Source organism: Phacochoerus africanus, chromosome 15, assembly GCF_016906955.1.
Source record: "Phacochoerus africanus isolate WHEZ1 chromosome 15, ROS_Pafr_v1, whole genome shotgun sequence".
In the NCBI taxonomy this organism is placed as follows: Eukaryota; Metazoa; Chordata; class Mammalia; order Artiodactyla; family Suidae; genus Phacochoerus; species Phacochoerus africanus.
In genome coordinates, this window is record NC_062558.1 from 41,042,181 (window position 1) to 41,062,086 (window position 19,906).

The window sequence follows — 19,906 nt, forward strand, 5'->3', positions numbered from 1 at the left end:
ACCCCACAAAGAGCGAAGGGGAGCGCAGGGCATTGTGGGTATTGTAGTTCTCAAACTTACGTCGCCGTTGGCCTTGTACTATCCTAAGGTTTTCCTCAAACGTGAGAGCTGGAAGTGCCTGAGAAATCAACTAATGCATCCTTTTCTTGATGAGGAAAATGAGACCTAACTTTTAATAGGTTGATTGGAGTAAATCTGATTACATAACGTCCTTTGATAATAATGATACTATTACTTTCCTTAAGTTCTTGGACCATTAGATACTCTTTGTGCATATGTTTTGGGAGTTGAGGGGATTTTTAACACTGCGTCATCCTTGCTCTCCCAGACTTAGCCTATCTTCTTCTCAGTTTCCCCAGAGTCCTCACTTTTCAGCGTTGAGAAGCTCAAACGATTTTTTGGGGGGGGGGGTCTTTTTAGGGCTAAAACTGCAGCATATGGAGGTTCCCAGGCTAAGAGTGGAATCCACAGCAACGTGGGCTCTGGCAGCTCACAGCAATGTGGACAGCTCATGGCAATTACAGGATTCTTATACCCACTGAGCGAGGCCAGGGATTGAATCTGTGGCCTCATGGATACCAGTCAGATTCGTTTCCTCTGAGCCATGACAGATACTCCAAGAGGCTCAAATGATTAAGCAATAATCTCTAGGACACTGTTGGCGCCCATGGAAAGAAACAAAGACCACCCAAAAGAGAATGAACAAAGATTATTTATTCCTGAATTGTTATTGCCAGGGAATCAGTCACAGCCTTTGGCTGAGACTCTGAAGCAAGCAGTGTAGTGGGAAGGCTTTATATACCACGGGGGGACTGGGCTCTTGTTGTTATGGCAACAGCGCTGTTTCAGGCACTGTCTGGCCCTCTGACTGACTATGTCCCATCTGTAGCCATAGGCCACATTGTAGGTGGGGTCAGCCGGATCCAGGATGATGGGCCTGCAACACAGAGAGAGGGTGCTCAGGTTCTTTCTTGTTTGGAGGCCTACAAGCCAGAAAGAAATATTCCCGGCAATCTTCTGAGCATCTGGAATGTCCAGAGCCCAGGAGGCCTCCAAACATTGCCGGAGAGTTAGAGAATGGAGAGGATTCTAAGAATTCCTTTTAGGGAGAGTGCTTTAGGTATTTGCAAGGGATTTTCAAGGTGTATGGGAAGTGAGACCCCGAAAGGCATTCTGGAACAATACCAGTGGCCCACTTGGGCAGGTGGGCCTCTTACATTCAGAGCTTTTGTTTTGCTGAGCCAGATACATAAGTGAGCTTGAGGCTAGAGCTGCTGAACTGCTTGGGATAATAGTAACACCACCACCACCACCATTAACCTATGTTTATTGAGGCACCCTACATGAATTAACCTATTTTGATCCCTACAACAATTTTTTTTTTCTTTTTAGGGCCATACCTGCTGCACATGGAGGTTCCCAGGCTAGGGGTCAAATGTGAGCTGCAGCTGCCAGCCTACACCACAGCCATAGCAACATGGGATCTGAGTGGTGTCTGCGACCTACACCACAGCTCATGGCAATGCCAAATCCTTAACCCACTGAGTGAGGCCAGGGATTGAACCCACATCCTCATGGATCCTAGTCAGCTTCATTTCCACTGAGCCACAACGGGAACTCCCCTACAACAATACTATCAGGTAGGAACTATGATGATGATGGTGATAATGATTTTCCCCATTTTACAGATGAGGAAACTGAGGCATGGACCTCTCTAAGTTCTCCCAACCTGAAGATGGCATTCTTACCCATCTCCTCTGCCTCAGCAGAGGAGAGGTTGGGAGTTGGGCTGCCACCAAGCCTCTCTCCTCTAGGTAAATGTTGAATAAATATTTTAAAGAATATTGGTTTGAAGGGGGTCTCAAAGCCTACTTGAGTTGCTTGGGGTAACCATATGCTTTGAATGCCAAGTCCATGATCAAGACCTGGCCCTTGTACTCCAGGGCCTTTTGACTTAGGTGGGAGCTGAGACCTGATCTATGAGACAGAATGTGGTAGCAGGTTATTGATGGGAACTGGGCACTTCAGGCTCCTTATTCTAAACTCCCAACATCCCTGGCTCCATGAACTGATCCTGCCTGAAGGAGGCAGGGAGCAGGGCCAGGCTGCCCTGTGAGATGGGGTCACCTGACCCACAGTGACCCACCAGATGACCTGACATGAAAGGCCTGTGTCCAGTGATCAGATTGGTTCCCTGTGGAATTTGGACCAGGGATGATGGAGGTTCCTCAACAACTAGGAGTGAGAGAGGAGCCAGGCAGGTGTGGAGAGAGAAGCAGAGGCAATGGGAGGAAAGGGAGAATGTGGGCTGTGAGAGTGAGCAACGGAGAGAGGAATCTCTATGTTTGCCTCAGGACAACAGGATCCTGGTTTTCCAGGCTCAATTTTCTGGGCATCCTTACAATAAATCCTCTTTTCGTAAGGACATTGGGTTTTTTGGCCTTGTAAAAAAAGACCAACAGCGGGAGTTCCCATTGTGGTTCAGCAGGTTACAAACCCTACTTAGTATCCATGAGGATGTGGGTTTGATCCCCGGCTTTGCTCGGTGGGTTAAGGATCCGGCATTGCCTTGAGCTGTGGTGTAGGTTGCAGATGTGGTTCAGATCCCATGTTCCTGTGGCTATGGCATAGACCGGCAGCTGTAGCTCCGATTTGACCCATAGTCTGGGAACTTCCATGTGCCACAAGTGTGCCCCTAAAAAGCAAAGCAAGCAAACAAGCAAGCCACATAAGGGAACAATAAACATTCTTGTGATTTTGCTTGCGTTGGCCTAAAGCTTCTAATACAAAGAACTGTTTCAGGCTGGGTTTCCCCGGAAGCAAATCTCAACTGGAGGATTTGAGCACAAGTCATTTGCATGGAAGAAGAGGCTAGGAAGCACCAATAAGGGAGTGGAAAAGGGAGAGAGGGATGGGAAGGATGCCAATAAAGGGTATGAATGGAGGTGGTTACCACTGTGAGCAACTGGGGGTTAGTCCCACTGGGCGGACTATGGGAACTAGTGTAGAACACGTGACCCAGAGAGAGTCCTTGCATCTGAGATGGAAGGGAGTTGGGGTATTCATACACCAACTTCCACCAGTCACTGGGAGAACCTGAAAACCCACGGGCAAAGGGATGTAGGTGCTGACAGTTGGAGGTTGAATCAGCCTTCCCTGCCATGGTTAAGGCCCAGGGGATACACACAGGCACTGGCAGAATATGCTATGATGCTGAATATTTATCTGGCATCAACCATAGACTGGATACAGTAGGCCCTTTAGGTATATTTTCTCTGACTCTCCCGATAGTCCTGCATGGTTGGTGCCAATGACTCCTGCATTACAGATGAGGAACGGAGGCTCACAGAAATGAGAAGATGGCAGGACTGGGATTACACTTGGGTCTCCATGATTCTTTCCATGCTGTAGCTAAAAACCACTGAAAGGGGAAAGAGGGTTAAGGTAGGGTGGAGTGGTGGCTAAGAAGCACAAGGAAAAGGCTTATAAACCCTAAGGCCCTGGTGAGTCTGGAAGGTGGCCAACTTGAGGAGTCAACCGTGTGGGAGTGAGAAGTCAGCTTTCCTCCTTAATAACATCCCCCCCCCCGCCCCCGCCAAAACTCAAGACTACCTTTCCCTCTGTTCTCTTTCTTTTCTCTTTGATTTGTGATTGGCACGCCATGATCCAGTACCTTTCTTTTTTGAGCTGTTCTCTGACAAAGTCCTCAATGATTGGGTTCTGGAACTTGTAGTAGTTGGTCCAGTAGATACAGAGAGATTGATACTCCTGGAGCAGGCACATCACCGTGACGAGGCCTCTGTCCAAATGGAAACGCTCATGTGCCTTTGTACCCACTTCCCAGGCATAGATGGTCAGTAGCTCGAGGGCATAGAGAGGGGGCAGCTTAGCAATGGGGCACCTGGCTTTCACGTACTGTTGAAAGAGATGGGGAGAGAGAGAGAGCTCAAGATTCCTCATAAGGATGACATTGGACTAGAAACTGGGAAAATCCAAGTTCTTGTACCAGCTCTGCTACCCACTGGCTGTGTAAACTTGGCCAAGTCACTTTCCCTCCCTGGCCCTAAATGGGGTTCTCCACTTTAGAATTAAGCAGGTAGGTTAGTCCAATCAGTTTCAAACTGTGCTTGACATAACTTCTGGGATGGAGTGATGAAGAGGTTCCAAGGAGCAAGTAGGTTGGGCTTGCCATTGGCACCCCAGCCCAAGTGACCCCATTTTAAACTATTTGGCTTTCTGAAAGGTTTCTTTTAAAGAAAAGCCTTCTTAGCTAAAGAGGAAAAAATAGTGTGTTTTGGGAAATTATAGGACTAGGTAATAGCTGAGAATCAGTGGTGAACATCAAGGTTGTCTCTCTAACGTGTTTCTTCCTTCTCCACTGTATAGTAGCCATGCTGTTTGGGTGGGTTTGACCTGACCCTCAACTCCTGGGTTGGCCCTAATTGCACAGGATCGTCAGTAGGAACCCATTCCTCTAGCCAAGTGATTGGTTAAAGAGAAGCTTTGTGATCTAAGTTGACTCAGTATGAGGCAAGCCTGGTTCTTTTGTTCAATGGTTGAAGGAAGAGAAGTCCTCTCTTGTACATGGATGTGAGGGCAGGAACAGATGTGGCCACTTTGCCACCTTGAGGGAAACCAGCCTGAGGACCTAGCTGACATATCAAGTTGAGAGAAACTGAGAATATTATAGAGAAACAGAGCTGGAGCCTTCACTCTTATGGGTTTTCACATGTGAGCTGATAATTCTCTTTATCGGTTAAGCCAGTTTGAGTTGGGTTTTCTGTTTTTCTGTTACTTGTAAAAGAAAACATCTTATTAGATATCGGTCACTTCCTGTCTAAAGAACTTCTCTAGTATCAAACTAGGAAATGGAAATTTCTGTCACATATCCAGCTATTCGGTTTCTGGAATCAAAATTGACATCTTGTCTTGTGGCCATTATAAGTAAATATCATATCACACCCACAATCGAAGGGACAAAAACCCACTTTGACCTTGAAACAAACAGAAACAGGGTCATCTTGTCCAGTTCTAGTCCCCCCGCAAAAATGAAAACTTGAGCCTTTCCCATAAGTTATTGACTCACTGGCAAAAACAACTTTATCCTGGACTTTAAAATGTTTTTGTTTTTGTTCTAGGGGACTATGCCTGTGGCATGTGGAAGTTCCCCAGCAAGGGACTGCACCTGTGCCACAGCAGCGACCCAAGCCACAACAGTGACAATGCCAGTTCCTTAACCCGCTGCCCCAAGGGAATTCTTGACGCTGCACTTGTGAATGGCCTCTTGAGTCAGGGTTCATTAGTGAGAGACTCAGCACTCCCTGACAAGGAAATTGTAAATCCTATCTCTAATACACATGTTCAGATTTTCATATTTCACTGCTGCTGCAGTGACAACACCAAATCCTTAACCTGCTGCGCCACAAGGGAACTCCAAAATGTTTTTAATTGAATTCAAAGAGATTTTACTAGTGTGATTCTTAAAACTTATATGATAAAGAAAATGCAGAATGCCTAAAATCATAAGATGTAAGCTTGAGGGAAAATGAGCCGTTCATTTCTTTTAGGAGCTTTGATAGCATATTTAATGGTGCACAGAAAAGAACAAAGCAGAAGGAAAGATTTATGTTCCTTTCCAGGGCTGATGCTCAGTGATGCTCTGATTTCTTCATGTTTTGGATTTCTCTGAATTTTGAAAAATAGCACTATGTTGTCACCTTTCTAGATATGACAAGCGTGTGATAAATTTGCTATTTTTCCACTATCAACTGAGACAAACTGTAAACATAGTAATCCTGGTAATCGCTTTTTCTTTGAACACCTATTTTTTAAAATTGGATGAAGCCTTTCCTTCTGCAGTCTGATTCCCTTGTAAATTCTCTGCAAGTTCTTATTTAGTAAATGAATTTTTTTTTTTTTTTTTTTTTTGCCGCACCCATAGCATGCAGAAGTTCCTGGTCCAGGGATTGAACCACAGCAGTGACCCACGCTATAGCAGTGACAATGCCAGATTCTTAACCCGCTGAGTGACCAGGGAACTCCAATAAATTATTTTTGTCTCTTAGTTTCTTTTTCCTGTTTTAGGTCCCACTGAGACTGTTCTGGGGACTTACCTCCAAAGCTTGTCAACCGTGTTGTCAGACACGCCTCCTTTTTAACACCAAGGCTGAATCTTGAATGCAATAGCTTTTACTCTTCTGACATTTCTCTCCTCCCCCACCACCTCTACTCTATTTTTTCTTTTTTTTCTTTTTTTTTTTTAAGGGCCACACCCAAGGCATATGGAAGTTTCCAAGCTAGGCATCAAATTAGAGCTGCAGCTGCCGGCCTACACCAGACCAATGCCAGATCCAAGCTGCGCCTGGGTCTTATACCACAGCTCACTACAATGCCAGATCCTTACCTCACTGAGTGAGGCCAGGGATCAAACCTGCATTCTCATGGATGCTAGTAGGTTTTGTAACGCACTGAACCACAACAGGAACTCCAGGTCATAAAATATTCTTGAACCATGATAATAAATAACAACTCCTAGGATGTTACAAAGTCTCCAGATAAAAATGAACTATTAACCTTTTTAGCATTACAAGACTGCTTTAACATATTATATAGTGAACTCTTAGTGTCCTTAAATTTTTTTTTTTTTGTCTTTTTGCCATTTCCTGGGCGGCTCCCACGGCACATGGGAGGTTCCCAGACTAGGGGTCGAATAGGAGCTGTAGCTGCCGGCCTATGCCAGAGCCACAGCAACGCAGGATCTGAGCTGCGTCTGCGACCTACAGCACAGCTCACGGCAACGCCGGATCGTTAACCCACTGAGTGAGGCCATGGATCGAACCCGCAACCTCATGGTTCCCAGTCAGATTCGTTAACCACTGCGCCAAGACGGGAACTCCCTTAGTGTCCTTAAATATTGATGAACACATCTTAATACTTAGCTAAATAAAAGTCCTCAAATAAAAGAAAAATCAAGTTGGAGTTCCCATTGTGGCACAGCAGAAATGAATCTGACCAGGAACCACGAGGTTGCGGGTTTGATCCCTGGCCTCGCTCAGTGGGTTAAGGATCTGGTGTTGCTGTGAGCTGTGGTGTAGATTGCAGACATGGCTCATATCCCACGTTGCTGTGGCTGTGGTGCAAGCCAGCAGCTGCAGCTCTGTTTCAACCCCTACCCTGGGAACCTCCACATGCAATGGGTACAGCCCTAAAAAAACAAAAAATGAAACAAAACTGTTTCAAAAAACTGTATAAGGTTAGATTCTTGTCTTAGGGGCAGATACTTGAACAATGGAAGGACCATAGAAGTAAAGTTGATATGTTGTTCTGTGGACATTATCAATAAATGTGCATATCATATTCATGAAGAAAATTGTTTGCACCCTTAGACAGACAAATAGATCACTTTGTTGAGTTCTAGTTTTTCAAATCCACAAAACCTTGGATCATTAAGTAACTGACCAAAAAAAACAATTTCATTCCTGACTTCGGTGATATTAATATCCGAAGATACAGCACAACCTTGGTTTAGGTGATAATCATGTAAGAAAACAGTTGTTTTTCCACCATAAACATACTAACTAACTGTAAACCAACTTTGGTAATATTCTGATTTTTTGCTTATTTTTGGCCGCCCCGAGGCATATGGAGTTCCCAGGCCAGGGATCAGATCAGAGCAGCAATTGTGACCTAAGCCAAAGCTACAGGGGATCCTTAACCCACTCATGGTGCCCAGCCAGGGATTGAACCTGAGTCCCAGTGCTCCTAAGATGCCACTGATCCCATTGCGCCACAGCAGGAACTCCAGTAATATTCTGATTTTTATCTTTAAGCATTTTTTTTTTTAATGGGCTGGTTGCTCTAAAGTCTTTTTTTTTTTTTTTTGTCTTTTTGCCATTTCTAGGGCCGCTCCTATAGCATATAGAGGTTCCCAGCTAGGGGTCTCATCAGAGCTGTAGCCGTTGGCCTAAGCCAGAGCCACAGCAACGCGGGATCGGAGCTACATCTGCAACCTACACCACAGCTCACAGCAACGCCGGATCCTTAACCTACTGAGCAAGGCCAGGGATCCAACCTGCAACCTCATGGTTCCTAGTCAGATTCGTTAACCACTGAGCCACGACGGGAACTTCTCTCTCTAAATTCTGACTCTCACCATTTTTTTCTAAAAGAGGAGTTTCTATTGTGGCTCAGTGGTAATGAACCCGACTAGTATCCATGAGGATTCGGGTTTGATCCCTGGCCTCACTCAATGGGTTAAGGATCCAGTGTTGCCATGAGCTGTGGTGTAGGCTGGCAACTGCATCTCCAATTAGACCCCTAGTCTGGGAGCTTCCATATGCCCCTGGTCCGGCCCTAAGAAGACAAAAAAAAAAAAAAAGAGAGAGAGATAATTTTTAAAAAGTATTTAAAAAATAAAATAATTAAGAACACATCTTTTCTTTCTAATTTTGTGTTTGTTTCTGAGTCTTCTTTTGAGAAGATGACTCTGTTCCTCGGGTATTTTGAAATACATCCAGAACCATGCAGACTACACATGTGAAATCTAAAAAGTAGCTGTTGGAGTTCCCACCATGGCACAGTAGGTTAGGAACCTGACCTCAGTGACTTGGGTAGCTGCAGAGGTGTGGGTTTGATCCCTGGCCTGATGCAGCGGGTTAAAGGATCCGGTGTTGCCACACCTGTGGTGTAGGTCTTGACTGTGGCTCAGATTCAGTCCCTAGCCTGGGAACTTCCATACGCTGCAAGTGTGGCCATAAAATTTTTTAAAATAAATAAAATATCATTGTACAACTACAAATGTAACAAATTCATTGAGTAATAAAACTAAATAAAAATAAATAAATAAATAAATAAATAAATAAATAAAATAAAAGGCTATTGTGGATGTATTCGCTCAGTAATGATCATAATACTGGGGAACTCAATCATTTGGAGGGGGAATTGGTGCAGGGTGGAATTAAACAAATCTTTCCTGTTGGTAGTCCCTAATCAGCTGAGATTAATGTACAGAGAGCACAGAAGTGGACGTAGCCAGCACTGGACTGTAGCTAGACATTGAAAGCATTTGTTCTTTGAGATACTGTATATTCCTTATTTTTCTCCTTCCTTCTCTGTTTCCTTCTCCTCTCCATCGTATTCCTCCTCCTTCATTTCCATTTTCTTCTAAGTTTATGTTACAAAAGACTAGCTTTCCCTCCCACCCACCTTTCTCGCCCTGCCATTGGTGGTGCTGCCCCATGTGGTTTCCTGAGATGACAGAGCTGGCTCCTGGCTTTTCTTCCCCTCCCTCCCTGCTCTTCTGCTCCTGCCCCTATCCCAGCAGCCTCCTCACCTTCAGGTACCAGTGTTTTACCAGTCGCAGGAGGCTCTTCAGCTTGGCTGGCCGGTGTTTCACAAAGCTTCTCTGTAACTTGGCGAAGGATGGGGAGAAATTTCCAGGCGGCTTGCGGGCATCAATCAGATCCACATAGACCTCTGCGGAGGGCCCACCATGGGGAACTAAAGGCCCGGAGGAGAAAGGAGGCAAAGGGAGTGAGCAGAGCGGCAGCTTAGAAAGCCCCAGGTTGCTAAGGAGTCTGTCAGGGACAGTCTGTTAGTTCATCGGAGAATCTCTCTGGGGAAATCTGGGACCACAGAGCTGAAGAGACTAAAGATTTGCCTTCCCCATTGTCCTTCTGGAGAATCAAAATTGAGTCTTCCAGGAGTTCCCGTTGTGCCTCAGCAGTAATGAACCCAAGTAGTATTCATGACGATGCAGGTTTGATCCCTGGCCCTCGCTCATTGGGTTAAGGATCTGGCGTTGCTTCGTCTCACGTCAACCCCTAGCCTGGGAACATCCATGTGCCACGGGTGCTGCCCTAAAAAGCAATTAAAAAAAAAAAAGTCTTCTAGAAACAGACTCAGAGGCATAGAGAACAGACTTGTGGTTTTGTGGTTGCCTGGTGAGGGGCACGGGTGGTAGTGAGTAGATTGGAAGTTTGGGATTAGCAGATGCAAACTATTATACATAGGATGGATAAACAACGAGGTCTTAATGTATAGCACAAGGAACGAGATTCAATATTGTGTGATAAACTATAATGGAAAATAATATGAAAAAAATGTACATAGACTTCTTTTGAAATTTGTTTAAAATTATAGTTGATTTACAATGTTGTGCCAGTTTCTGCTGTGCAGCAAAGTGATCCAGTCATACATATATATACATTCTTTTTCTCATGTCATCTTCCATCATGGTCTATCCTGAGAGATTGGATATAGTTCCCTGTGCTGTACAGTAGCACCTCATGGCTTATCCATTCTAAATGTAATTATTTGCAGAAAAAGAATGTATACATGTGTATAACTGAATCACTTTGCTATAGTAGAAATTAACACAACATTGTACATTAAACTATACCTCAATAAAATAAAATTTTAAAGCAGTTTTTCTATTCTTCAGGCCACTGAAGGACTGCTGTCTTCTCTGGATGTGCCTGATACTCTCAGTTCCCCTTAATATCTGTTTTGTATCTCTTTCTCGGCGATTATCTGAAGCTTCAACCGCCATAGGGGAGAATCAGTTCCTTGTAAGAAAGCTGGGCTCAGAGAGCATGTTTGCTGAAGGGTGGGGTGGGCATCCCTACCACCAAAGCATCCCATTGTCTCTTTCTGGCTCAGAGGGGATCCCATTTCTGACCCTTTCACCACAGAGCAACTCCCAGCAATCGCTCTAGTTAAGAGGAGCTGGCACAAAAGATGAAAGGCATATCATTTGGGCTTGTATGTAGCTGGTACTGTTGACTAGTGTGTGTGAGTCATTCCTGGGGGCAGCAGCTCTCAGACAATGGCTGATGCAAAGCTGGTGGATGAAACACTCTGATATCCCACTGGGAGATGGTTGAGATGTAGTCTGCCCTTTCTACCAGAGTTCTCCAGGGGCACAAGCCCAGTTGCTCACAATGCTGACTTGCTTAGGATGCACCTTGTAATGCTCATCCCCTTCAGCCTCACTCCCCTTCTTTCCTACCTGCCTTTCCTGGGACTGCTTAGCCTCAAACCCCTGTCCCAGGTTCTGCTTCCAGGAAAGCCCAGACAATGACAGTCCCCTGCCTCCATATTAAGTGTTCCAGAAGCAGCTGGGGTTGTTCTCTTTCACTTTCATGGGTCTCATCTCCTCTCCAACCATATATTTTTATCTGCATGGTTCTTCGATAAATCTGTTTCCAAGTTGAGCTGTGAGGCAGCCTGAGTTGGGTCAGACCCAGGCACTGCAGTTACCCAGCACCCAGCATGGGACATGGGTTGACCAGAAGAATGGATGTGTTTGCATATGGCCACAAAGGAGAAGTGAGGAACTGGGGGGAGGCCAGCCATATGAGGTGGGTGGGGTTCTCCTTCCCTTACCCAGGTCCCTGTAGGCAGGCATGATGGTGAAAGTGATGGGCTCTTCCAAATTCTTGGTCCAGATGGTGAAGGCGATGGCACGGAAGACTTCCTCGACCAACCACACGTCCTTCAGATCAAAGGCCAGCAGGCCCTGGCAAGAGCATAGTGTCTTCGAGAGCTGGTCCAGCATGTTATCGAGGTCCTCGGTCTCCCGGAAGCTGCGGAAACAGCTCAGAAATGCCACCAGCTCCACCTCTGTGCTGTCACGGAGCACCGTGCCGTTCCCGAAGGAGCCCACCTGTGGAACAGAGTCTTGTCACCCAGAGGCTACTGACTGTACCAGACAATCGCTGAGACTATTTACATAGATTATCCCTTTTAATGCTTGCCACCCCCACCCAGGGATGCGTAGGTGGCTCTAATATTACTGACCAGGGTTCTTGGTCTTCCTTAATCGACAGAAATTGGTAAGAAGCCAGACAAGAAATTCAGGCCAACTCTATTGGGGGTCCTTGCTGCAGCAGGGAGGAGTGAAAATAAGCAAGTTTCCCTTGAAGACTGACTTGCTCCAGGAGGCGGGAGAGAGCTCATTCCTTACATGTTGTGAGGGTAGGGGTTTGTCTGGGGTGGCTTAGGTTATTTGCCCACCTCCTTGCTGGTGTTATGTGCAGGGGGCATGCATAGTACCCTGCTTTTGCTCTCAGCTCCTCAGAAGTGGCAATTGGTTTTCTAGTCTTTTAGTATCTTGTTGCCCATAATTTGCCCCAGTTGCACATGAATGAAATTATTTTTAGTCCCTTATAGTTTCTGTGTATTTTGTTGCTGGAGGAGATGCAACTGCAGCCACTGCAGCAAAGGGTCCCAGGTCCTAGGTCTCAGCCTATCTCACTAACATCTCCTCTTTCTAGGGGAGAAAATGGAGCTCCAATTTGAGCCCTAGCCTGGGAACCTCCATATGCCACGGGTGTGGCCCTAAAAAGAAAAAAGAAAGAGAGAAAGAGAAGGAAGGAAGGAAGGAAAGAAGGAAGGAAGGAAGGAAGGAAGGAAGGAAGGAAAGAAAAAGAAAGAAGGAAGGAAGGAAGAGAAAGGAGACAGAAAAGATAACGTGTGCCTAGGGCTTGGCAAGGTGCCTGGCACACAGGAAGCCAGCAATCCATCTCTCCTCCTCTTCTTTCTCTAGTTGACTTAGGTCATCTCTTCCGCTGCTTGGGGGTTCAGCTTCCCTATCTGAAGGAAGGGAGCCTGAGCTGGGTGATTTTGAAGGGGTCTTTTGGATGTTCTCAGAGCCTAGACTTGCTCTCCAGTCCTGTCGCCTCTAGTATACGGAGGCGCCCAGCTCTCTGAATTCTCTTTCTCACTCCAGGTTGGGAGGTGGAATCACCAGGGATGTGTCAGACCTCAGATCGGCTACCTCTGCTGGTGGGTAGAGTCATTGCACACTGATGATAACCCAGCTGCCAAGTTGAGCCCTCGCAGTGTCTGGCACTACTGAAAGCCCTTTATACACACGATACCTTTTAATCCTCCTTTCCTCTGACTGGGGTGGGGTTGCATAATTAGTCCCATTGTACAGCTGAGAAGAGGGAGGTAGTAAGGGGTTAATCGGCTTGCCATGGACTCATAGCCATTAGTCATAGTCACAGAGATGTCAAAACACAAATCTATTTGCCAGAACACAAGGTGTGGTTCTTCTACTTCTTTCGACCCAATGAGTCAAATCTATTTGCCAGGCCTTGCTTCTGTGGGGGAGCCTGCCATTTTTCCCCCCTCTTCTTTTTCCATTTTCTTTCTCCTCCTGAACTTTGACTCAGCATTTCTGCCCCATGTGAGAGGGTGGCTGATGACACTGTCTGTGGATGAAGGGCACATCTCCCTGAAGGCTATGCCATGCTGCCCTTCCCAGTGTTCCCAGTGGTAAGATACAGGCAGAGAGGGAAGAGCGTTCTAAAACAGGCTTCATGACTTGCTTCAGTTCAAACCTATTTAAACCCAAGGGCAAGCATTCACTCATTTGGATCAGCACAGTTCACCAGATTTTGAGAGGTGGGGGGAGGGTTTGGAGCCCTAACAAAGCTTCACTTTCTCATTGGCCACTGCTCTTTGGGTGTCTATATTATTGATTGGTTTCAAAGTTGGAGAAGGGGCCATGTGTCTGCAGGCAGGATTTGAGGCTGGGTTAATACCACTTCCTGCTGTTAAAACTCATTCTGAGGCATCCCCCCCATTCTGTCCACTTTATTTTCAGGGTTATCACTGGTGTCTGTATGAGTTATACTCGTGCCCTGAGTCCAAAAGAAGCTTGGGCAGGAGTTTATAAGGATGCTTTTGTTTTTGAGCACTGACTAATCATTTAGCCTGCATCACCCCATTTGCTTGGTGAGGGTAAGAATATGATGATGACTGATGATGATGATGTGGCCCCAATTTCACATGAGAAGACCAAGGGCTTTAGAGAGAAGATGGTAAGTCTAAGGTCACACAGCTGATAAGGAAAGAAGCCAAGAGTCAAACCTACATCTGATGTCAACATTTATGGCTTCTCACTTCTAAATCAAATGGCTTCAGGCTCCAGGTGTTTGGGACGGGAGTAAAGAAGCAATGCAGGCCTGAAGCTTCTAGATCTTCCTCAAGTGGCTGCCCATAAAGGCAGAACTAGAGCTCTGAGCTGGGAGTCTGGAGTCCCAGTGCTAGTCCTACCTTTGCCACCAGCTTGCTGTGTGAACATAGGAAGTCTTTCACCCTCTCTGTGCCTCAGTTTCCTTAGTGCCAACACGAAGGATTGGCTAAGACTGTCTGCCTCCAGGGCTTTTGTGTTGGGAAGCTGGAGCTGGTGTATTAAATTAAGAATATGTAGGAGTTCCTATTGTAGCTCAGCAGTAACAAACCCGACTAGTATCCATGAGGACTCAGGTTTGATCCCTGGCCCCGCTTAGTGGGTTAAGGAGCCTACACTGTTGCCGTGAGCTGTGGTGTAGGTCACAGAAGCAGACTTGGCTTGGATCCTGCATTGCTATGGCTGTGGCTGTGGCCCACAACTGCAGCTGTGATTTGACCCCTAGCCTGGGAACTTCCAAATGCCCAGGGTGCGGTCTTAAAAAAAAAAAAAAAAAAGAATATGCAGTTTGTTTGTTTGTTTTAATGGCAGCAGTCACAGCATATGGAAGATATGGAAGTTCCCAGGGCAATGACTGAATCCAAGCTTCAGCTTTGAACTGTGCTGCAGCTGCAGCAATGCTGGCTCCTTTAAGCCACTGCACCGGGTGGGGACATTGATTCTGCACCTCCACAGCAACCTGAACCACTGCATTGGGATTCCTAACCCACTGCGCCACAGAGAAAATTCCAAGAATATGTATATTTTGACCTGCCACCCACACAGGATTGGCAGGTAGCTCCCTCAACATCCAGATTCCCTCTGTGGGCAAATGAAGATGCTGGGGTCGTACAGTTTCAAAACACCCACACAAAGGAAGGAGAGGCATTGGATTGATTACTCACAGGTCCTAGAATCAAGGGGTCTCAGTGAGCCCCCGGAGGAGGCAGTCCTCCGTCCTGGGCCACTAATCAGCAGGAGATGGAGCAAGGAGGCAAATGCCAAGTACTTCTAAGGTGATTGGGGCAGAGGTTCCTCACTTCATGGGCTTAACCGTAAGTGGTTATTTTATTTTATTTTTTTATTTTTGGCTTTTTAGGGCCGAACTGTGGCATATGGAGGTACCCAGGCTAGGAGTCTACTCAGAGCTACAGCAATGCCAGATCTGAGTGGCGTCTGCGACCCACGCCACAGCTCATGACCACGCCAGATCCTTAACCCACTGAGGAAGGCCAGGTATTGAACCTGCAACCTCATGTTTCCTAGTCGGATTTGTTTCCACTGCGCTATGATGGGAACTCCTCTAAGTGGTTATTTTAAAAAGTTCCCCCAGGAAAAGCAAGGCAGGAATTTGTGTGGGCATCCTAAACTCAAGTTGTCTAAATGTCCAGACTTATCTAAATGTCCAGGCTCTGGTGTGAGCAGGGTCATCATACTGTAAAATGCCTTGGCAGCAACTCAGGAAAAAAAAAAAAAAAAAGTTTTCCCCAGAAGCTGTTTTTCTCAGGATTTCTGTTGTGGCTTAAGCAGAAATGAATCTGACTAGTATCCATGAGGACTCGGGTTCGATTCCTGTCCTCACTCAGTGGGTTAAGGATCCGAGCTGTGGTGTAGTTTGCAGACACAGCTCGAATCCCGAGTTGCTGTGACTGTGGCATAGGCCAGCAGCTACAGCTCCAATTTGACCCCTAGCCTGGGAACCTCCATATGCCGCAGGTGTGGCCTAAAAAGACACACACACACAAAAAAAGGTGTTTTTCTCAAGTTCTCACCATGGTGCTGCGGGTTAAAGGATCTAGTGTTGCTGCAGCTATGGCTCAGATTTAATCTCTGGCCCAGACATGTTCAGATGCCACAGGTGTGGCCACAAAAAAAATTTTTTTAAGTGTTTTTCTCATCACACCTTTCTTGTTTTGACCCTCTTGAATTATGACCCTAGCAGGGATAGTGGGTGACATGAGGCAGCTAGAGGAAGGGCTTGGAAGAAAAAAGTCTCAGTGCAGGCAGCCTGGAATAGAGTAAGATAGATCCTGGTTCAAATCCCAGCTCCATCACTAGCTGTGTGATCTTGGTCAGGTAACCTCAGTTCTCTGAGCTTCCATTAAAAAAAAAAAAAAAAACTTTTCATCATCAAAAATTTAAAACATAAAAAAATAGAGAATACAATGAAAACTCATATATATAGTCAGATTCAACGGGTCTAAACTTTTTGCCACATTTGCTTCAATGGAGCCACTTTAAATTTCAGACACTAAAGAACATTGTCCCTAAATACTTTAGTATTTCTGTCCAACAAAAGAGAACATTTCCACCATAACCACAAAAGTCTTACATCCTAAAAAAACAATTAATTCCCTTATACATAATATCTAACACATGCCTCATATTGACATTTCCCCAGTTGTCCCCAAATTATATTTTATAGATGGCTCATTCACACTAAGAGCCAATCAGAGACATTGCATTACATTCGGTCATTATGAAATTTAAATCACTGAACTCCAATTTTGCTCATCTGTAAAATGGGAAAAGAAGAGTACAAACCTCGCAGGGTGCACAAACTAGAGCTATAACATATTAAAGGGTTAGCCTAGGGCCTCCAAAAAAGTAAACTATTATCATGAGCTTCTTTACTCGACTTGCTCTGCTCAAGGCAGCAGTTTGTTTGTTGGGGTGCCAGCAGCTAGGTGGAATGACTTCAGGTGTCAGTAGCATGGGCTGGGAATAATGAAGCAAGAGGTTCCCCAGTATCCTCAGGGACTAGGACCCTCATGCTGGGTTTTCCCCAGACCTGGCCTGGGTATGGAGGGGATCAGTCTCACCTCTAGCACCTGCACATTCTTCCCAGGGAAGCACTGTTGCCACAGGAACTTCTTCACGGTCCTCACAGCCTCCAGCACTTCTTCTTTACACTCCTTGTGGGGATGCAGGCATTTAGCCACAAAGGTGTCTAGCTTGGAAGCTGGGGTGTAAAATAGCTCCATCTGTCTCAAGAGCACCGCTTTTGGATGGATATCTAGTCACACACCTACCCAGCTCCTGGCACACGCACACTTCTTAAAGAGGGCTCACCTGCTGACCTCCAGCACCTTCTGGAATAAAGGACCAAAGTGGAGAGGAAACCAGGGGTGTCTGGCTGGCCTGGGACTCCTCTCCTTGGAAGCTGTTCTCTGCAGCAGGGGCACAGTGAACTGAGTTGAACCTGTAAGGCCAGGCCCTCCTTAAGGTGTGGCTTTCAATCATTCTGCTGTAGGTTTCATTTCTCAACTTTTAGTTTCCCTTCTACAGCTTGGAAACTGAAATTGGCTTTGAATATGGCCCTGGAAGAGGCAACTCCCCCATTACATGGGAGTTGGTTGGTATCCACCAATCCAGTCGCCTCACCTTGTCATACACAACTGGCTGAGAAAGAGAAAAGACTTGCTTAACTTCCAACAGTGGAAATTCTAGTCTCACCTAGAACAAACTCTGGAAATCCACTCTGCCCTCTGCCAGACTCTTAACCTCTCTGATCCTCCCATAAATAACTCTTCAAATGGGTTTAATAACAATACCTACCCCATAGGTTGTTGTGAGGATTCAACATGAGAAAGAATGTTTAGCAGAGAAAGTCTTAAGTAAATGCAAGTATACTTATTTGTTCACTAAACATCTAGTGAGTGCCTGCTAGGTGCCAGACACTGTACTAAGAAGGAAAAATAAGATGTGATTCCCACCCCAGGGGGTCCCAGAGCAGTGGAGGAGAGACATTGTGTCACAAAGGGAACTCCTGGATTTCCTTCTTTTTTATGTGGCTGATTAATATTCCATTGCAAATATATCTCTATCTCTAGAGATAGATCACAGTTTTTATCCATTCATCTGTTGATGGATACGTACTTGTTTCCTTGTCTTGCTTTGCCTTTTTTTTTTTTTTTTTTTTTTAAGGACTGCACTGGCAGGTTATGGAATTTCCCGGGCTAGGGGTTGAATTAGAGCTGAAGCTGTCAGCCTACACCACAGCCACAGCAACCTGGGGTCTAAGCCAGGTCTGTGACCTACACCGCAGCTCACGGCAACACCATATCCTTAACCCACTGAGTGAGGCCAGGGATTAAATCTCCATCCTCATGTACCTACACCACAGCTCACAGCAATGCCAGATCCTTAACCCACTGAGCAAGGCCAGGGATCGAACCCACATCCTCATGGATACTAGTCAGGTTCATTACTGCTGTGCCACCACGGGAATTCCACCACTCAGAGATTTTTTTCAAAAAGATATGATATTTTGAATTTCCTGTCATGGATCAGTGGTAATGAACCCAACTAGTATCCACGAGGACTCAGGTTTGATCCCTGGCCTCACTCAGTGGGTTCAGGTTCCAGTGTTACCACGAGCTGTGGTGTATAGGTCACAGATGTGGCTCAGGTCTGGTGACACTGTAACTGTGGCGTAGGCTGGCAGCTACAGCTCCAATCTGACTCCTGGTCTGAGAACTTTCATATGCCAAGATGTGGCCCTAAAAAGACAAAAACAAAAACAAAAACAAAAAAAGATACGGTATTCGCGGCATGCCTAGATCTGTGAATTCAATAGGGTAGTCACTGGTGACAATTAAACACTCAAGACACCGGTAGTGACGTAAAGAAAATGATAATATTTTGGATAAGCTGAGTTTAATGCATATTTTGTTGGAGTCATTTTAAATAAGTTTACAAGAAACTTTATGAAGTTTATAGTTGTAAACAATGCAACTGACAAGGGCTTATTCTCCAAAATATACAAACAATTCATATAACTGAACAGCAAAAAAACAAATAACCCAGTTGAAAAATGGGCAGAAAAAGACAAAGAAGGACACTACTTAATGATTAAGGGATCCATCCAAGGAGAGGTTGTTACTATCATCAACATACATGCCCCAAATATAGGAGCACCCAGATACATACATCAAATATTAACAGACATAAAGGGAGATATTGATGAGAATACAATCATAGTAGGAGACCTTAATACCCCCCTCACATCAATGGACAGATCCTCTAGACAGAAAACCAATAAAGCAACAGAGATCCTAAAGTAAACAATAGAAAAGTTAGACTTAATTGTTATCTTCAGGACACTACATCCAAAAAAAAGCAGAATACACATTCTTCTCAAATGCTTATGGAACATTCTCAAGAATTGACCACATATTGGGACACAAAGCTAACCTCAATAAATTTAGGAGCATAGAAATTATCTCAAGTATCTTCTCTGACCACAATGCCATGAAATTAGAAATCAACCATGGGAAAAGGAAAGAGAAAAAACCTACTGCATGGAGACTAAACAACATGCTACTAAAAAACCAATGGGTCAATGAGGAAATCAAGAAGGAAATTAAAAACTACCTTGAAACAAATGATAATGAAGACACAACCTCTCAAAATCTATGGGATGCCGCGAAAGCCGTGCTCAGAGGGAAATTTATAGCAATACAGGCCTTTCTCAAAAAAGAAGAAAGATCCCAAATTGACAACTTAACCCTCCACCTAAAGGAATTAGAAAAAGAAGAACAAAAAAGTCCTAAAGTCAGCAGAAGGAAGGAAATTATAAAGATCAAAGAAGAAATCAATAAAATAGAGACTCAAAAAACAATAGAGAAAATTAATGAAACCAAGAGCTGGTTCTTTGAAAAGAAAATTGTTCTTTGAACAAAATTGACAAACCCCTGGCCAGACTCACTAAAAAGAGGAGAGAAAGAACCCAAATAACCAAAAGTATAAATGAAAAAGGAGAAATCACAACGGATTCAGCAGAAATACAAAAAACCATAAGAGAATACTATGGACAACTATACGGCAACAAGTTGGACAATCTGGAAGAAATGGACAATTTTCTAGAATCTTACAGCCTGCCAAAACTGAATCAAGAAGAAACAGACCAACTGAACAGACCCATCACTAGAAATGAAATTGAAG

General features: G+C 45.0%; 1 protein-coding gene across 2 annotated transcripts; it reads right to left on the reverse strand.

Moving 5' to 3' along the window:
* Positions 1 to 694: 694 nt before the first annotated feature.
* Positions 695 to 17,245, reverse strand: OASL (2'-5'-oligoadenylate synthetase like). 2 transcript variants are annotated; one of them, XM_047760735.1, is made up of 5 exons: positions 17,033 to 17,245; positions 11,386 to 11,665; positions 9,332 to 9,498; positions 3,674 to 3,915; positions 695 to 937 (listed from the first exon to the last, which is right to left on the reverse strand). In XM_047760735.1, the coding sequence occupies exons 1-5, from the start codon at positions 17,201 to 17,203 to the stop codon at positions 742 to 744; spliced, it is 1,056 nt and encodes a 351-aa protein (XP_047616691.1). In that variant the 5' UTR covers positions 17,204 to 17,245; the 3' UTR covers positions 695 to 741. The 2 variants fall into 2 exon arrangements, with proteins under 2 accessions (XP_047616691.1, XP_047616692.1); XM_047760736.1 differs by having other exon boundaries at positions 16,783 to 17,169.
* Positions 17,246 to 19,906: the final 2,661 nt, after the last annotated feature.